The sequence below is a fragment of the Salvelinus fontinalis genome, chromosome 10 (assembly GCF_029448725.1).
Source record: "Salvelinus fontinalis isolate EN_2023a chromosome 10, ASM2944872v1, whole genome shotgun sequence".
Taxonomy (NCBI): Eukaryota; Metazoa; Chordata; class Actinopteri; order Salmoniformes; family Salmonidae; genus Salvelinus; species Salvelinus fontinalis.
Window position 1 is genome coordinate 28768357 of NC_074674.1, and position 18007 is coordinate 28786363.

General features: G+C 43.4%; 2 protein-coding genes across 4 annotated transcripts in view; both read right to left on the reverse strand.

Annotated features, from left to right (window-relative positions):
* Positions 1-2532: 2532 nt before the first annotated feature.
* On the reverse strand, positions 2533-10636 carry LOC129863933 (fermitin family homolog 3-like). Of its 2 annotated transcripts, XM_055936388.1 has the most exons (15): positions 10148-10620; positions 9354-9478; positions 6706-6939; positions 6474-6593; positions 6172-6340; positions 5964-6066; positions 5741-5848; positions 5484-5618; positions 4930-4979; positions 4476-4600; positions 4085-4191; positions 3678-3893; positions 3434-3558; positions 3177-3318; positions 2533-3028 (listed from the first exon to the last, which is right to left on the reverse strand). In XM_055936388.1, the coding sequence occupies exons 2-15, from the start codon at positions 9475-9477 to the stop codon at positions 2849-2851; spliced, it is 1938 nt and encodes a 645-aa protein (XP_055792363.1). In that variant the 5' UTR covers position 9478; positions 10148-10620; the 3' UTR covers positions 2533-2848. The 2 variants fall into 2 exon arrangements, with proteins under 2 accessions (XP_055792363.1, XP_055792364.1); XM_055936389.1 differs by lacking the exon at positions 2533-3028 and having other exon boundaries at positions 3232-3318; positions 3439-3558; positions 10148-10636.
* Positions 10637-11559: 923 nt separating this feature from the next.
* The window catches only part of LOC129863932 (stress-induced-phosphoprotein 1-like), a 68747-nt gene continuing 62299 nt past the window's right edge, over positions 11560-18007 (reverse strand). For both annotated transcript variants that reach the window (XM_055936385.1, XM_055936387.1), the window contains 12 exons: positions 17771-17912; positions 17514-17655; positions 17117-17282; positions 16831-16957; positions 14748-14850; positions 14351-14471; positions 14133-14229; positions 13841-13965; positions 13670-13706; positions 13311-13414; positions 12934-13109; positions 11560-12789 (listed from right to left, as the gene is read on the reverse strand). In XM_055936385.1, the coding sequence (XP_055792360.1) occupies positions 12717-12789; positions 12934-13109; positions 13311-13414; positions 13670-13706; positions 13841-13965; positions 14133-14229; positions 14351-14471; positions 14748-14850; positions 16831-16957; positions 17117-17282; positions 17514-17655; positions 17771-17912 (1413 nt within the window). In that variant the 3' untranslated portion in view covers positions 11560-12716. The remainder of the gene's footprint in view (positions 12790-12933; positions 13110-13310; positions 13415-13669; positions 13707-13840; positions 13966-14132; positions 14230-14350; positions 14472-14747; positions 14851-16830; positions 16958-17116; positions 17283-17513; positions 17656-17770; positions 17913-18007) is intronic.

The window sequence follows — 18007 nt, forward strand, 5'->3', positions numbered from 1 at the left end:
AGGAGTGATTACGATAGAGGAAATCAAGTCTAGATATGTGCTGAGAGAAGGACAGTGTACTTTCTAGCCATACTCCCAAGTACTTGTATGAGGTAACTACCTCCAGCTCTAAACCCTCAGAGGTAGTAATCACACCTGTGGGGAGAGAGGCATTCTTCTTACCAAACCACATGACCTTTGTTTTGGAGGTGTTCAGAACAAGGTTAAGGATAGAAAAAGCTTTTTGGACACTAAAAAAGCTTTGTTGTAGAACATTTAACACAATATCCTGGGAGGGGCCAGATGAGTATAAGACTGTATCATCTGCATATAAATGGATGAGAGAGCTTCCTACTGCCTGAGCTATATTGTTGATGTAAATTGAGAAGAGGGTGGGGCCTAGGATTGAGCCTTGGGGTACTCCATCTGTGAAAAGCGGTGGCTGAGACAGCAGATTTTCTGACTTTATACACTGCACTCTTTGAGAGAGGTAGTTAGCAAACCAGGCCAAAGACCCCTCAGAGACACCAATACTCCTTAGCCGGCCGACAAGAATGGAATGGTCTACCATATCAAAAGCTTTGGCCAAGTCAATAAAAATAGCAGCACAATATTGCTTAGAATCAAGGGCAATGGTGACATCATTGAGGACCTTTAAGGTTGCAATGACACATCCATAACCTGAGCGGAAACCAGATTGCATACCAGAGAGAACACCATAGACATCAAGAAAGCCAGTCAGTTGATTATTGACAAGTTTTTCCAACACTTTTGATAAACAGGGCAAAACAGAAATAGGATCAGCTTGATCTCCCCCTTTAAATAAAGTACGAACCGTGGCTGCCTTCCAAGCAATGGGAACCTCCCCAGAAAGGAGAGACAGGTTAAAAAGGTTAGAGATAGGCTTGGTGATGATAAGGGCAGCAACCTTAAGGAAGAAAGGGTCTAAACCATCTGACCCAGATGTTTTTTGGGTGTCAAGTTTAAGGAGCTCCTTTAGCACCTCGGACTCAGTGACTGTCTGCAGGGAGAAACTTTGTAGCGGGGTAGGGGAAAAAGAGGGAGAAGCAGTGGGGATAGCCGCATTAGAAGGGGTGGGAGATGAGGAAATGTTGGACGGGCAAGGAGGCATGGCTGAGTCAAATGACTTAATGAAGTGGTGATTAAAGAGCTCAGCCATGTGCTTCATATCAGTAATAACAACATCATTAAGGGTATTTTCATCTCCCGGGTGGCGCAGTGGTCTAGGGCACTGCATCGCAGTGCTAGCTGCGCCACCAGAGTCTCTGGGTTTGCGCCCAGGCTGGGCTCGCGCCCAGGCTCTGTCGCAGCCGGCCGCAACCGGGAGGTCCGTGGGGCGACGCACAATTGGCATAGCGTCGTTAGGGAGGGTTTGGCCGGTAGGGATATCCTTGTCTCAGTATGTAAAATGTAATAAAAATGTATGCACTCTACTGTAAGTTGCTCTGGATAAGAGTGTCTGCTAAATGAGTAAAATGTAATTAACATTAAGGGACATGGGAAGCTGTGAGGAGGAAGGTTTATTCTCCAGGTCTTTAACCGTTCTTCAGATCTTCTTGGGGTTAGACCCACAGAGAGAGAACTGCTCCTTAAAGTAACTAACTTTGGCCTTCCAGATAGCCTGAGTGCACTTATTTCTTATTTGCCTGAACGAGAGCCAGTCAGCCTAAGTATGCGTGTGCCAAGCCTTTCGCCAAATGCAATTCTTGAGGTGGAGTAACTCTGCAAGATCACGGTCGAACCAGGGGCTGAACCTATTTTAATCTTCATTTTCTTTATGGGGGCATGTTTGTTAACAATACTTCACTTTTTACTACACATAAGGGAATTTGTCCCAATACTTTTAGTCCCCTAAAATGGGGGGGAACTACGTACAAAAAGTGCTTTCATTTCTAAACGGTTCACCAGATTTGAATGAAAATACCCTCAATTTAAAGCTGACAGTCTGCAGCTTAACCTCAAAGTCCTTGTATCATTTCAAATCCAAAGTGTGGGAGTACAGAGCCAAAACCACAACAAAACATACTTTGGAGCTCATTGTACGACTAATAAAAATTGAAACTAATAAAGCTGAATTATTCAGTCCTAAACACAAATTCTGCAGCTGTTGGTCTTCTTCCAAAGTGTTCTTCTACTACAGTCCATATGAAATGCACTACAGAAGACTATAGCTGCCATATACTTTAGTTTCTCTTAGGTCTTTAGGCAGTATGCACTGTAGCAGGAGACCTATGTGGTTTCCTGTGAGATAAGCCTAAAACAGCCTTTGTGACTGACTGTGAATGTAGGTCTGCCTCATAGCCATGGAAAGTAGGGGTGCGGAGGGTGCTGCAGCAACCCCCTGAAAAATCGGAATAATAACAACAACAAAACCGATATAGCCATCTGCAGTGCGGGATAAAAGTTTCCCCCGTCGGCTGCAAAAAAAATCTGACTTCTATGGCCTGCCTCCATCCTTCCATTAGGCTTTATGCCTTGGTGATAAATGTGCACCTTTTACATCTTATTATTTTTAACAACCACAGCAACAGAGAAAATAATAAGCAATTTATTTTGCTTGCCATTCATTTAATATTATCTATGTAGCCTATTGAATACATTTCAATACAAGAACACAAACATTTAAAAATGAAATTGACTTTTATAAAGTCAGAAAAACATATTGTATGGTCGAGTAATAACAATACAATTCTGAGTTGTGGAAATGGTAGCCTATGCAGAACGTGTTCAACTGACCACTTTCCCATTGAAAGTCTTGGTCACTCTGAAAACCTGTTCTAATACTGCATGTCCATGTAACATAAAACCTTGAAGAGATTCATTCTGAGATACAGATATTCATGGATGTTTAGATGGCTTCATGACCACCAGTCAGCTTGAAGAAGAGCTCCTGGTTCAACACCTCGGCCTGCTCTTTGGTGCGTGTGGCCATGAAGATGTAGCCCCCAATGTACTCGTGCACAATCTTGCAGGTTGCAGTCACACAGCTGAAGGCAATGTTCACATTGCCATTGAACTCAATGGCCATCTGGAATAAAGAAAAGAGGTTTCGATTCCACTTATAGGTCTTCTTCAGATAAACATTTAAGTCATAATTAGTTGGTACATATTTGATACAACACAGTAGACAGACCTAGTAAGATATAGATGAAGACACATTAGACAGACAGTCTTACCTGTTGAATATCCCAGTTGACATTCCACTGCCTCATGGTGTTGTATCTCCATGTCTTCACCACATCTCCTATGCTGAGGTCAATGCGGATGAGACGGTTGTTGGTGACCCCAAGGACTTCATCTTTACGGCATCCCTTAAACCTGTGATTATACAGGAAATGTGTAGAACTTGGGTCATTTTAAGTGAGAAAAGATTTAGTGCTATGCTGACAAGGCGGATAGATGGAAAATATTTGACAAAAGGACAAGTACTCACCTCACCACAAAATAGGACACCCCAAAGTCAGGTAGACCCTGCCAGATTTGAAGAAACCTGAGGAGGGCATCTGTTAGAGGGAGCTGGGCCACATTCTGATAGGCTTCCAGGATGCGCGGAGTTAGCTGACAGAACAGAGGAATGGTTAGAATCACTGGAGTCAAGTTTGAACGTTATGGTTGCTTCTATTATCATACATTCTGTAATATTATGCGAGTTTCCCCCAGATCGTCATGACTCTTACCTGTTTGGCTTTGTACTTTTTGTGGTAGCGTGGGGATACAAGGCTGTATGTGTTGATGCTGTCATCAGTCTGAGCAGTATTGGCCCCAGGGTTGGTTCTCTGCATGGCCAAGAAGGACTGGATATTCTGCACCTCACTAGAGAAAGAGCTGTCTGCTAGTGTCTTCCCTTTGGAGGCTAAACGGCAAGCTGCCATCCACCTGCTGTATTGCAGCTCCTAGTGACAGGAGATTAATGGACATAAGATGGAAATATACCATAGCCGAGCATGACATAGCAGGACTTAGTACATTGATATGTAGCTGTTGAGTCTATTCCTTGGAAAAGGTTGCATAGGATGATATGAATAGCTTCTCATTCATGGGAAGAATTCTCTAAACCGAGTGAGCTGAGAGTTGAGTTCCTTACATTCTCACAGCGTAGGTAGACTTCGTTCATGCCCTCAGCCCCAGGGATCAGCAGTCTGATGCAGAACTTTTGACCAGCCACACTAACGTCTGGGGCCACCTCACAGCCTGGGGAGCACAACAGTGTCTTAAGTGGCCAGGTTAGACTCACTTGGCTTATTGAAGTCATCAGCGATTCATTATATCTAGAATAATATTGATTGACCCAGAAGTGAAATCTTGTGTCAAATGTCATTTCTGAAGCTCTATGTACTAGAATGGATGCTGTATGTACACATCTTTGCAGTGGTAACAGCTTGTGTGGTTGTGGTCGTATGTGAAAATGTGGGCTGAGTGTATGTGCATGTAGCTAGGTGTGCAGTTTCCCAACAGCGTATGTCAGTGCATTTTACCTTTGAGGTTCATCTGCTGAATGGGTTCCTTGAGGCTCTCCTCTTTACTCTTGTAGTAGGAGATGGATGTGTTGTTGAATGCGAACCAGAACTGCTTATAGCCCTTTAGTGTCAGTCTTTTTGGTCTAGGTCGGAGAAAGTGAGATAAAGCCAAGTATTACTAAAACGCTAACGTTTTTCTGCAACTTTGGAAAGGGTATGCAGTTGAATGTGTGTGAGTGTGCATGTCAATATAACTGTGGCTGCATCGGAGTGTGTGTTTGCTTGGGAGTGTGTGGGTGAGTTTGTCTCATAAAAACTCCTCAAGACTATCCGAAAGTCTCATATATCTTGCATGATCGATATCCAATCTAAAATCCAAGGCAGGAAAAGGTTGTCACCGGCAGAAAGATGGATCTGAAATCAGAGGGCATTCAGCCAGCCAGCAATGATGTACATTGTCAACCCATCTTACCTGAAGATTTTCAAGTAGTCCTGCAGCTCTGGTGCTACCGTCATTGTTTCCTGTGTAGAGATAAAATCACGTGTCTATTTTGTGTTTTCATGTGCAGTTGCAATTCAACTTCTTTCCTGCTGCCTTACAAATCAGCTATGGTCACAGCTACAGACCGTTACAGTATAGTGTTTTGCATGTCAGCAATCAAGTTTTCAAAATATATCACTTTAAAAATACTGAAATACAGCCGGTTGGTTGCATTTTGCATCCTATGATGCAATATGATGCTAAATGCATCATACCGCTGTATTTCTGCATTTTGAAAGTTTAATATCTTGAAAACTTGATCGTTGACATGCAAAACATTTTGGGACTATATCAACAATGGACTAATGAAACAAATACCAAAAGATAGGTTTTGAGTGGAATTTTCCTTTAACCCTAACCCTAACCTTAACCAAACCCTTAACCTTAACTCTAACCGTAACCTAATTTTAACCAATTCTGAGATGAAAAATTGGTTTGCAGGTCAGGAGTGTCCGTATAGCCTTTTCCGACTCAGAGGCACTAACCAGCATGTCCGCAGTGATGCTCTCCTCCGCTTCCATCTTCACCTCCAAACACTGAAGGGCAGAGTCAAGATCATCCATGGCAGGACATGATGTCATCGGCTGGGGCTCTGACAGAGACACCTTACCAATGTGGTACTGAGGATAGTGTACACACACAAAGCACATACACAAACGTATAACATTGTAAAAGAGAAGGGAAGCAATGTGTCACAGACAGGGAAAAACCTTTGGTGACATTTCAATCAGTCGTTGTTTACCTGAAGGGCAGCAAAGAGCATCATCTCTTCCTCTGTGCAGTCAACATCCTCCAGCAAGATGGCCCAGCGAGCCTGCTCATACAGCTGGGTCAGACGTACCGCATCATACTGGAGACGGAGACAAGGTAGATAAAGTGACAGATTCAAATTCAAATTCATGGCCACCATGAGGTAAACAAAGGAAATAATCGATAGCCCCTCAGAAAGTGTGGTGCAGGCCTACCTTGGGATCCAGGTCATGGAAGCAGTAGTATTTGAAGCGTAGTAGCAGCCTGTCATGCTCCTGCACTCCCTGTTGGAGCAGAGAACGAGACGAATCCAGCCATCTAAAGAAAATAAGAAAACACAGATTTAATTACACCCTCTATCGCACAGAGTAACCTACATAAACATATCTATGTGTGCTGTGCCCACATAAACAAGACACGCACCTGCTGTGAACTTGTGCCTTGTCCATAAGGCTGGTGGGACGGGGCATCTTGGTGATAGTCTCAGGAGCAGGTGCAGGTAGGCTGACAGACAACATCTTATACACAGCCTCAGTCTGCAGTGAGTCAGCAAAGTGCATAGGCATGCCATTGGACAGGGTGTGAGCTGGACCTGTCATTATTGCACATGCAGTTAAGATATGTTACACAGTATTTGGTATGTGCTGTACAGTGAAAGATACTGTATGGAATGTTACACAGCCATTTAGAAATTTGAAGTGTACCTCCAATTCGACTGGACCTACCTGATGAGATCCGAAGGCCTGTTAGATCGTATACTACTTCCTCTTCTAGCTCCTTGTCTTTTTTCTTTTTCTTCACCTCCATTGGCCGTAACAACGACAGCTCCTCTGGGTGACGCAGGTCTGAGGATGACCAGAGGGAAGCAGTGTAAGGGGATACGGATTAACATCTGCAACAATAAGAAGAATCTCTTACTTTATTTAGGTGGGAACTCTTCTTCATATATTTACTTACTCAGCAGATGACAGACCCCAATGACCGTTTGGAAGACTGGACGAGAGAAGCAGGCCTGAAGCCTCAGGGTTGTCCCATTGGGTAGGCCCAGTCTTAGAGGCTTGTGCTGGGGGGTGAGGCTCAGGCGAGCGTCGGCATGGATCTCATACTTCTCAAGGGTCCAAGATGGTCGGAGCAGCCACTGCTGCTTCTGCTCCCACCACAGGGCATGGTCTGACCAATCCTTCTTTATCTCTGGAGTGGACAGAGATGTGTCTGGCAATGATTTATATAAACACATCTATGGTGCCTGGTGGTGATCATATTTGACTCTCAGCCAAATACAGTACAGTCTGTTGTTTTCATTTGCATAGATATTTTGAATGTTGTTTTGTCTGACTTACAGATGTTGTGGAGTATGAAGGAATAATAACTTAATACTCTACACCCCACGGTTGGTTATGAAATAGATGTTCATATGCAATCTGAAGTTATAAACTGGGTGGTTCAAGTTCTGAATGCTGATTGGCTGACAGCCGTGGTATATCAGACCATGTACTACGGGTATGACAAAACATAAATTTTTACTGCTCTAATTACGTTGGTACGTCAACCATTTTGAAAAGAAGGTCGACGACATCCGATCCTCGTTTGCTAAGTCAAACGACACCGCTGGTTCTGCTCACACTGCCCTACCCTGTGCTTTGACCTCTTTCTCTCCCCTCTCTCCAGATGAAATCTCGCGTCTTGTGACGGCCGGCCGCCCAACAACCTGCCCGCTTGACCCTATCCCCTCCTCTCTTCTCCAGACCATTTCCGGAGACCTTCTCCCTTACCTCACCTCGCTCATCAACTCATCCCTGACCGCTGGCTACGTCCCTTCCGTCTTCAAGAGAGCGAGAGTTGCACCCCTTCTGAAAAAACCTACACTCGATCCCTCCGATGTCAACAACTACAGACCAGTATCCCTTCTTTCTTTTCTCTCCAAAACTCTTGAACGTGCCGTCCTTGGCCAGCTCTCCTGCTATCTCTCTCAGAATGACCTTCTTGATCCAAATCAGTCAGGTTTCAAGACTAGTCACTCAACTGAGACTGCTCTTCTCTGTATCACGGAGGCGCTCCGCACTGCTAAAGCTAACTCTCTTTCCTCTGCTCTCATCCTTCTAGACCTATCGGCTGCCTTCGATACTGTGAACCATCAGATCCTCCTCTCCACCCTCTCCGAGTTGGGCATCTCCGGCGCGGCCCACGCTTGGATTGCGTCCTACCTGACAGGTCGCTCCTACCAGGTGGCGTGGCGAGAATCTGTCTCCTCACCACGCGCTCTCACCACTGGTGTCCCCCAGGGCTCTGTTCTAGGCCCTCTCCTATTCTCGCTATACACCAAGTCACTTGGCTCTGTCATAACCTCACATGGTCTCTCCTATCATTGCTATGCAGACGACACACAACTAATCTTCTCCTTTCCCCCTTCTGATGACCAGGTGGCGAATCGCATCTCTGCATGTCTGGCAGACATATCAGTGTGGATGACGGATCACCACCTCAAGCTGAACCTCGGCAAGACGGAGCTGCTCTTCCTCCCGGGGAAGGACTGCCCGTTCCATGATCTCGCCATCACGGTTGACAACTCCATTGTGTCCTCCTCCCAGAGCGCTAAGAACCTTGGCGTGATCCTGGACAACACCCTGTCGTTCTCAACTAACATCAAGGCGGTGGCCCGTTCCTGTAGGTTCATGCTCTACAACATCCGCAGAGTACGACCCTGCCTCACACAGGAAGCGGCGCAGGTCCTAATCCAGGCACTTGTCATCTCCCGTCTGGATTACTGCAACTCGCTGTTGGCTGGGCTCCCTGCCTGTGCCATCAAACCCCTACAACTCATCCAGAACGCCGCAGCCCGTCTGGTGTTCAACCTTCCCAAGTTCTCTCACGTCACCCCGCTCCTCCGCTCTCTCCACTGGCTTCCAGTTGAAGCTCGCATCCGCTACAAGACCATGGTGCTTGCCTACGGAGCTGTGAGGGGAACGGCACCTCAGTACCTTCAGGCTCTGATCAGGCCCTACACCCAAACAAGGGCACTGCGTTCATCCACCTCTGGCCTGCTCGCCTCCCTACCACTGAGGAAGTACAGTTCCCGCTCAGCCCAATCAAAACTGTTCGCTGCTCTGGCACCCCAATGGTGGAACAAACTCCCTCACGACGCCAGGACAGCGGAGTCAATCACCACCTTCCGGAGACACCTGAAACCCCACCTCTTCAAGGAATACCTAGGATAGGATAAAGCAATCCTTCTGCCCCCCCCCCCCCCCTTAAAAGATGTAGATGCACTATTGTAAAGTGGCTGTTCCACTGGATGTCATTAGGTGAATGCACCAATTTGTAAGTCGCTCTGGATAAGAGCGTCTGCTAAATGACTTAAATGTAAATGTAAATGGTAACCAGTTTATAATAGCAATAAGGCACCGCAGGGGTTTGGGATATATGGCCAATATAACACAGCTAAGAGCTGTGTCCAGGCACTTGCGTCATGCCTAAGAACAGCCCTTAGCTGTGGTATATTGGTCATATAACACACCCCCTCGGGCCTTGTTGCTTAAATATACTATTCTCTCTAATATACTACCAAGATGGATGGAAGTTGAAGTGTATATTGGTAGGGAACTCACGTGTCTTCTCAACAATTTTGAGAATGACGCCACCAATGTGCAGGTCTGAGGTCACGCTAACTTTGAGGGGTGGGGCCTCTGGGCCAAGCTCCTCCACTGTCACAGACAGATCCCAGGCAGCCATACTTACAGAGAGGGAAAATATAGCACTCATCAGCACAGTGAACAATTATCACTCAATTATCAGGTGTTAATTGTGATAGCTGATGTTACATCATAGAACTAACGATCAACTCTCATTTTTAAGGTGCTGTATTATAGTGGTAATAAATCCATCTGCATTAACACATTTAAGACAGAAACACCCATTATTAAAATACTTTAAGCTAAAATTATTGTTTTCTCATTGCAAGTGAAATACTGAACATTGATAGACAATGTATGGTTATTAGATCAGACAAAAAAAGGTGAGATCAGGTAATACAGTGAATAAAACTACAGGAAAAATCTTGTCTGCTCTGCACGTGACCCTCTTAGCAAACCCCCACATTAAAATATATTGAAATGAAGTACTAGCATAAACCTCATTATGTTGTAATTATAAGATAGGAAACCAAAACCGTATTACTTCCTGTAAATGAATGACCCCTTTCTCAATCATCTGTTCAATAACACCCATACTCCTATCCAATCTTTTCTATCTGTCCTTTCTTTACTTTTAGGCTATCATAGGCATAATATAATGTTACATCAGTAATTAACTATTCAGAGTCTGTTCCTCAACATCACCCTGTCTTAATTTCCTATAGCATATTTCTACTCTCTGCCCTGACAGGAAATTGTTGTTCCCTTACCTAGTTGTAGTCCCAAACTAATTTTCTTCAGTCAAACAAAAGGTGCCCTCTGCCTCTGCCTTTCTTTGCAGCTTGTGAAATCTGCCTGTTACTTCCTCCCGTCTCTCTCACAACGTCTTAGTTGCTGCGGTCTCATCCTGTGTGTGAGCAAATGTCAAGAGAGCGATAACTGTTCCGCTTTTGCATGCCATTTTTCTTTAAGGGGTAGTTTATCATCAGATATTGTTTCTGAGAAACATGTGAGACAATCGTTTTGCATAGGCTGTACAAATAAAATCAACTAGTAAACACATATTGGAATTGGGATATTTAGAACAACTTGATTAGTTGCCATCTAAAATATGTATGCTACCATTTTTTATATCTTGATGAGAACTTGGCTAGTTTGTGAACGGGTAGGTAGGGTGAATTTGAGACACTCCTGAGGGCTTGGTGAGTAATGCCCTCTAGTGGTTAATTAGAGGCAAATCATGAGATTACGATCAAAATAGATCAAGATTAAGATGCATAAAAATGTCAAGTCTTGTCATAAGGTCAAGGTTTGTTTTAAGGGCATTGGATAAATACTTCTCATACATTTATACTGAACAAAAATATAAACACATGTAATGTTTCATGAGCTGAAATAAAAGACCCTGGACATTTTCCATATTGACAAAAATCTTATTTCTCTCAGATTTTGGCCACACATTTGTTTCAGTCCGTTAGTGAACCTTTCTCCTTTGCCAAGATAATACCTGACAGGTGTGGCATATGAAGAAGCTGATTAAACAGCATGATAATTACACAGGTGCCCCTTTTGCTGGGGACAATAAAAGGCCAATCTAAAAAACGTGCAGATGTCTCAAGTTGAGGGAGTGTGCAATTGGCATGCTGACTGCAAGAATGTCCACCACAGCTGTTGTCAGAGAACTGAATGTTAATTTCTCTATCGTAAGCAGCCTCCAATGTCATTTTAGAGTATTTGTCAGTATGTCCAAACGATCTCATGACCTCAGACCACGTGTAACCACGCCAGCCCAGGACCTCCACATCCGCCCTCTTCACCTGCAGGATCATCTGAAACCAGCCACCCGTACAGCTGATGAAACTGAGGTCTAATTCTGTCTGTAATAAAAGGCCTTTTGTGGGGAAAAACAAATTCTGATTGGCTGGGCCTATACCCCGCCCAGTCGTGAAATCCATAGATTAGGGCCTAATGAATTTGTTTAAATTGATTGATTTCCTTATATGAACTGTAACTTAGTAAAATCTTTTAAATTGGCGTATGTTGCATTTATATTTTTGTTCAGTTTAAAAAATTTGACATTTTTTTTAAGCAGTCTGCAAATCCTTGCAGATTAGCACAATATGAATATGCTTTGAGGGGTTTCCCAGTTGGAAAAGAGTAAGGACATAACCACAGACTCAAATGAACTTAAAAATACATTCAGATATATTTTGCAGAACAGGATTAATTTCACTTGTACATTACACTTCTGGGGATTTGTCTTTGACATACAGCATGTGTGGGTGCCACTTCTGATAATGGACTAGTTGTGTAATCACAGACTCAAATCTGCCATGTTTATTCTACTGGCACGCAGAGTCCTGAAGAACTCTAGCATAGCAAGGCTATGGTGAAATGTGGGAAGAAAAAAAAAAAAAAGCTTGAAGGGAACAGTACATATATTTTAACACAACCTCCCACATTACTGTAAGAACCTGACAAACAAAACATCCTTGAGTATGACATTAAAGGTCTTAAGAAACAATATCACGCAGTTGTTGGCCGGCAGATTTTTTGTGCACCATGTGAAGCAGAAAAGCTTTAATACAAGTGCCAACTAGAGATGATACTTCTCTCTACTCTGTATTACCAGTCAAAGGGGTTTAATGACAAGAGATATTCAAAAAAGTTAAATCACCATTTAACTTCCACAGCTGTAATCCAATGCCGATCCCAAGATCAGTACTTCCATGACCACGCAACATACATTTCTAAAGATCTGGAAAGTACAGTATTATGAGCTCGTAAGCCTGTACACCAGTAGCACAACTACATTGACCTGAATTTATGAAAAATATCCTGTCCAGAAAGGGAGAAATCATAGTCAGGCACTCTACACAGATATTAACTGATCATCTGATCTCAGCAGTCTTAAAATAAAGGAAGTGAAAAATGAAGCAGTCATTTTGCACCTTGACATCATGGTTCAACACCCAACAGACAAATAGAACTTTACTTGTTTTGTTATAAGCTGCAGCACTGATATGAATGCAGTGTCATTGTGCCAACCAAAGCTCTAGCCTGGTCTGCTGCTCCAGTAATAGGTGTTGGATAAGTTTGCCCAATCAAATTATACGTTTCAGAGAGTTGTGATGAGGAAGACACTAAGTACAATTTCATTAAGGCCGTAAAAATGGACAAAGAAAATGAAACCCTTTGTTGGTTGAAGTTTGGGCGAGATGGCATACAGTATCATTTTGAGGGTATAAGGGAGAGGGGGGGGTTATATCTTAAGGGAATGGCATCTTGATCCTCTGTGGTCTTGCGGTTGGTTCTTCATGGGTTCTGGCCCTGTTCTCCTCACCGGATGGCTATCAGTCCCACATCTATCAGTTTCTGGATCTTCTGAGCAATGCCTGGGTTCTTAAGGTGACTGAAAGGGTCCAGGGAGAAAGAGAGAACAAATCAACTAAATGTCAAGTTCATTTGGCCAATTACAGTGTGTGATTATGGTGCATGTGTTGTATATTACGTAGATAGTGAGTAAAATGTGTAGCTGCGGAGTTGGCCTGCTTACTCGCTGAGTGCCTGTGGGTCCTTCTGCATCTGCTCTAGGATCATGCGCATGGCTGGGTCACTCATGATCTGCTGCACCTCCGGGTCAGCCATGGCCCTCCTCTTCACGTCCTCTGGACTGTCGTCATTCCTCACGTGCTGGCTCATCATGCAGCGCTGGATGCCCTCCGTGGCCTCCTGCACTCGGAACAGAGATGGTTTAAATGTTAGCCTCAGTCTGCTCAATGACACCAACAAAACAAGGTAGAAGAACCATAAACCATGGCTTAATTTTTAATAGAAACCGCATACAAAATAAACTTCACTTTCAGTTTCTTTTAGAGTTGGTTAGTAAAGGAGATCCTGCTAGTTCACCAAAGTAAATCTGTCATACTGTACCTTGGAAGTAGAGTCAAGCTCCAGAGCCTTCTCGTAGGCAACCATCGCTTTAGAGAAATCTTTCATGGCCTCCAAAGCAGCTGCCTTGCGCGTGTATCCCTTTACTGTGGAGAGAAGTTAGATGAAGACCATGCTTTTAAAGGGCCCAGGTTTGATACAGTTCAAACAATTGCACATCAGCAGTCAAGTTTAAGATGCAATTTATCTGCAGTTTTCTGATGACCAAAATCAAGTAGGAGCAAAAAGTAAACATGGCTGCTATTAGAAAAGCTAGGAGGCCTGTGTGTGCTAAATAAATTAAATGGTGGACTGACCATTTCATTTTTAAAGTAAAAAAGGTTTTAAAGTTCAATACGTACTGAAGGTAGGATCAAGTTTGATACAGTCCTCGCAATCCTAAAAAGAGAGAAAAAATATATCAGTCCTTGTCCTTTGACTGAAAAACACGTGATGATATCCACTTTATTAGTTAGTAATGAGGATAAAGCTCATGTACATGCATGGCACCACAGTAGTCAGGTGTGCTGTACCTTTAGGGCAAGCTGGAACTCCAGCAGCTTCGTGTAGCAGGCAGCTCTGTTGCTGAAGAGCTTGGCGTCATTGGGGTTCCTCTTGATGGCCTCAGAGTAATGTCTCATGGCTGAAGGATAGTCTCCTGTAGAACAGAGAATAAACACAGCATGTCAGATATCCTAACACTACCAGAATCTAAAATGGTATGCAGAAACTAGAGAAACCTTACCACTAAGAGTACAAATAGGCATGACACATAACAATTAATACTTTCAACCGCTGTAGATCCTCCATTTCACAGACACGCACCTTTCTGGAAGGACTCGTTGCCCTTGTTCTTCTCTTCCAAGGCCTGCTCTGGGTTGATGTAGGCCAGCTTTTCCTGCTCCTTCAATACCTTCTCCGCCTGCAGACAGAAGGGATGGTGAGAGTGACAGGACGGTGATTAACACTGGTTAAAGAGTCGTTATCGCACCCAGCATAGTCTACCCTGAGTCCTCATTCAATAGGGTCAACACGCTCTGTACCTGCTGGCACTTCTTAAGGACATCAGGGGTGCGATGCTCTGTCAGACTCTTGTTGTAAAACTGGACTGCTTCTTTGTATTTCTCCTGCTTGAAGTACGAGTTGCCAACCCTAGCCAAGGCCCTGAAAAAGGAGGATAGGGAGAGAGACATTAAGCACAGATGACTCAAACTCTGACATTCCATTTCCCCGGTTTGTAGCATAGCCCACAGTTACCGAAATGTGTCCTGGCAATGGTGAATAAAAGGATTTAATTGGCTGCTTATTCAGGAGACCTAATCTCTCCTCCTCCCTTGATGGACACACCGTATGCAACAGTCCCCTTCAGACTCCCAGCAGTTTATACCCTAGAGGGTGACTCACGTGTAATTATTTTCAGTGAATTGACGAGGAACTCACTTGGCAATGTGTCTGTAGTCCTCCCGGTTCTCTCTGCCCACCTCGATGGCCTTGTCACACAGCTCCCTGCACATCTCATACTCAGCCTTCTCAAAGAACACAGCTGGGATGGGAAAACGGACAAATGCAGACACCTTAGAAAACACCTCATTATCCAATCAAATTTTACAGATCATAAAAACTACGCATATAAAAATCATATGACATTGTCTGCATGATGGTAAGCTGAGATAGTATTTTATTAGATCCCCATAAACTACTGCTATGGTAGCTGCTCCTCTTCCTGGGGAGATAAGACCTCCATGGATCATTTTGACAACAATTATTCTTAAAAGCAGGACAAATCTATTCTGTAAAATGACTTGCTGAGGACCCACACAAATTGGTCTAATGCTATGCTGCTTTATCTGCCCTTAATCGTATGGAAATAGAAAATTGTACCCACGATTAGGGGGTAGAGTTATTCACTCAGTTAATCTCATATGATTCTGATCAAGCCAATTAGTTCTATCATGGAGAAAATATGACAATTTTTTCCACATACATACTTCAGAGATAAATACAACTTGATAATTTGTTAAATGGAGGAAAACTACAAGTTTAACTCATTAAATATTAACCTCTCCTATTAGCATATTTAAGACAACTGTAAATGGGAGTCCAACAAGGTACTTTGAGTTGGGAAGATTCTAGAATTCACTCAATGTATAATAGCCCTTTAGATATTAATTTAGAATCCTCTAAATTTAATTAGATCTACAAGGACATTTTATCGATCTAACAGTATTTTTCATTTAGAGATCCTTTAAAAAAAAAATTAACTAGGCAAGTCAGTTAAGAATAAATTCTTATTTACAATGACGGCCTACCCAGCAAAACCCTAACGACGCAGGGCCATTTGTGCGCCGCCCTATGGGACTCCCAATCACGGCTGGTTGTGATACAGCCTGGAATCGAACCAGGGTCTGTAGTGACTCCTCTAGCACTGAAATGCAGTGCCTTAGACCACTGCGCCACTCGGAAGCACCTTTCATGCGTCCTACCCATTATTATTGGATTATTCACCATAGCAACCACTCGTTAGCATAAAAACAAAACATTTCTCAGTTCGTTGGCTTTGTTGGAGATCAAACATTTTAATTTGCAGGGATATTTGTTTTTGACCAAATGTAATTCAGAAAAAAATACTTATTTCGCTTACATAATATTCCTGTTGCTATTGTTATATGTAAATACAATAAATGTGTATGTAGATGGATATGTTGTCACCAATTCTCTTACCATTTTTTACAATTATGTGATTAGCCTACCAGTTGGTGTAACTGTAATGTTAATTCTCGAGAGGAATTATGGTGTGTTAATTTTCTCTTATTGTAACTTGCGTATAGAAATTGCTGACATGATTGTTTAATGTAATATTGTTTATTGGATTTCCATTATAGTAATTTTCTATTTATTTTATCCCGTTTCCCTCTGTACACAGACTACAGCAGCATACCACCCTGCATCCCACTGCTGGCTTGTTTCTGAAGCTAAGCGGGGTTGTTCTTGGTCAATCACTAGATGGGAGACCAGATGCTGCTGGAAGTGGTGTTGGAGGGCCAGTAGGAGGCACTCTTTCCTCAGGTCTAAAAAAAAAAACATGCCACTGCCCTGTGTAGGGTGCTGTCTTTCGGATGGGATGTTAAATGGGTGTCCTGACTCTCTGTGGTCATTAAAGATACCATGGCACTTATTTAAGAGTAGGGGTGTTAACCCTGGTGTCCTGGCTAAATTCCCAAGCTGTCCCTCATACCATCATGGTCACCTAATCATCCCCAGCTTACAATTCATCCCCTTCCTCTCCCCTGTAACTAATCCCCAGGTCATTGCTGTAAATGAGAATGTGTTCTCAGTCAACTTACCTGGCAAAAAAACATGTATACTCCGTTTCATCATTAAACTTCTGTGTCTGTCATCACTCTAACCAGATTGCAGTCTGGTATCCATTTACTCCCAGTGGACTATCCACACAGAGAGCACCAGACTCTGTTTTACACAATATTATCTGTCTCTGTGTGTATACACAATGATGATTGTATACCTGCTTGATTAGAAAGATATGTCATGTTGGTTGGGTCATGCTTGAGGGCTTCTTCATAATGTTTCAGTGCAGTGGTAAAGTCTTTCTTCTTGTACGCATCGTTGCCCAGCTCCTTCTCCTTTAGAGCCTATAAAAGCACAATGGACATTTAAGCTGTTAAAAGCAGTGCTGGGAGGGCAAGAAATCCCACAAATCGGTGTGGGTGCTGAGAGGAGATGCATGCACAAATTACCATTGTCCCAGATTGTGAAGGACTATAGGATTACTTATAATGCAATATATTTACTTGTCTCTTGTTCTCAGGTAAGTCTTCCTCCTTGGAAGGGGGTGGCTGAGTCTCTTTGGGTTTGCGAGGTGGGGGAGGAGTAGGCTCTTCCTCTTCATCCATGCCAGCCAAGTCTAACCCCAGCAGGACTGACAGGGTGGTCATTACTCTAGGGTCCTGGAGCTTCCTACAGGTAGAATGACAGACATAGTGTACTTGAAATAGATCACAGGAAATACACAAGCGCTACAAAGGAATGTTGTGTTCTGGTACTTATTACTACAGTCAGACAAGATGATCTTGGTGTTGAATTCCTTTTGCATTTGGAAGGGGACTGAAAACTGAAAGAATGCAGTAAATTTCTAAATGTACAGGTGCGGTGCAACAAGACAAATGGCGTCCACAGAAACATACTCACGAGCCAAGCATAGACGGTTTGTCCCTAAGCTGCTCCAAAAGCGCTCTGTACTCTGGATCTTTCATCAGGGCATGGGTTCGAGAGTCACTCTCCAGCTTTTCAAACATGTTGGGCATGGAGAAGGGGTTCATCATCTTTTTTTCTGGTGAGGCAAGAGGTGAAATTCAAAACACAGGGGAAACAAAACATGAGCAAACAAAATCCCATTGTTGTGTTTATAATGTAATTGAAAGTGTGACAGGTTCAAATATTTCTACCTGCTAGCCGGGCTTCTATGTTCTGCAGCCCTTCCTTGAGCTGCTGATTAGTGGGCTCCTGTCTGAATCCCTCTTGGTACGTCAATTTTGCATCCTCAAACCGTCCAAGGAACTCCTGGGCTGCCGCTTTCCTTGAGTAGCCCTGTGCAAGCACAAATCATGGTGATGAGGCTTGTCACTTTTGACAATAGCTAGTGCAAATACAAGACACCCTTTCTGGACAACTGCGCTGTGACA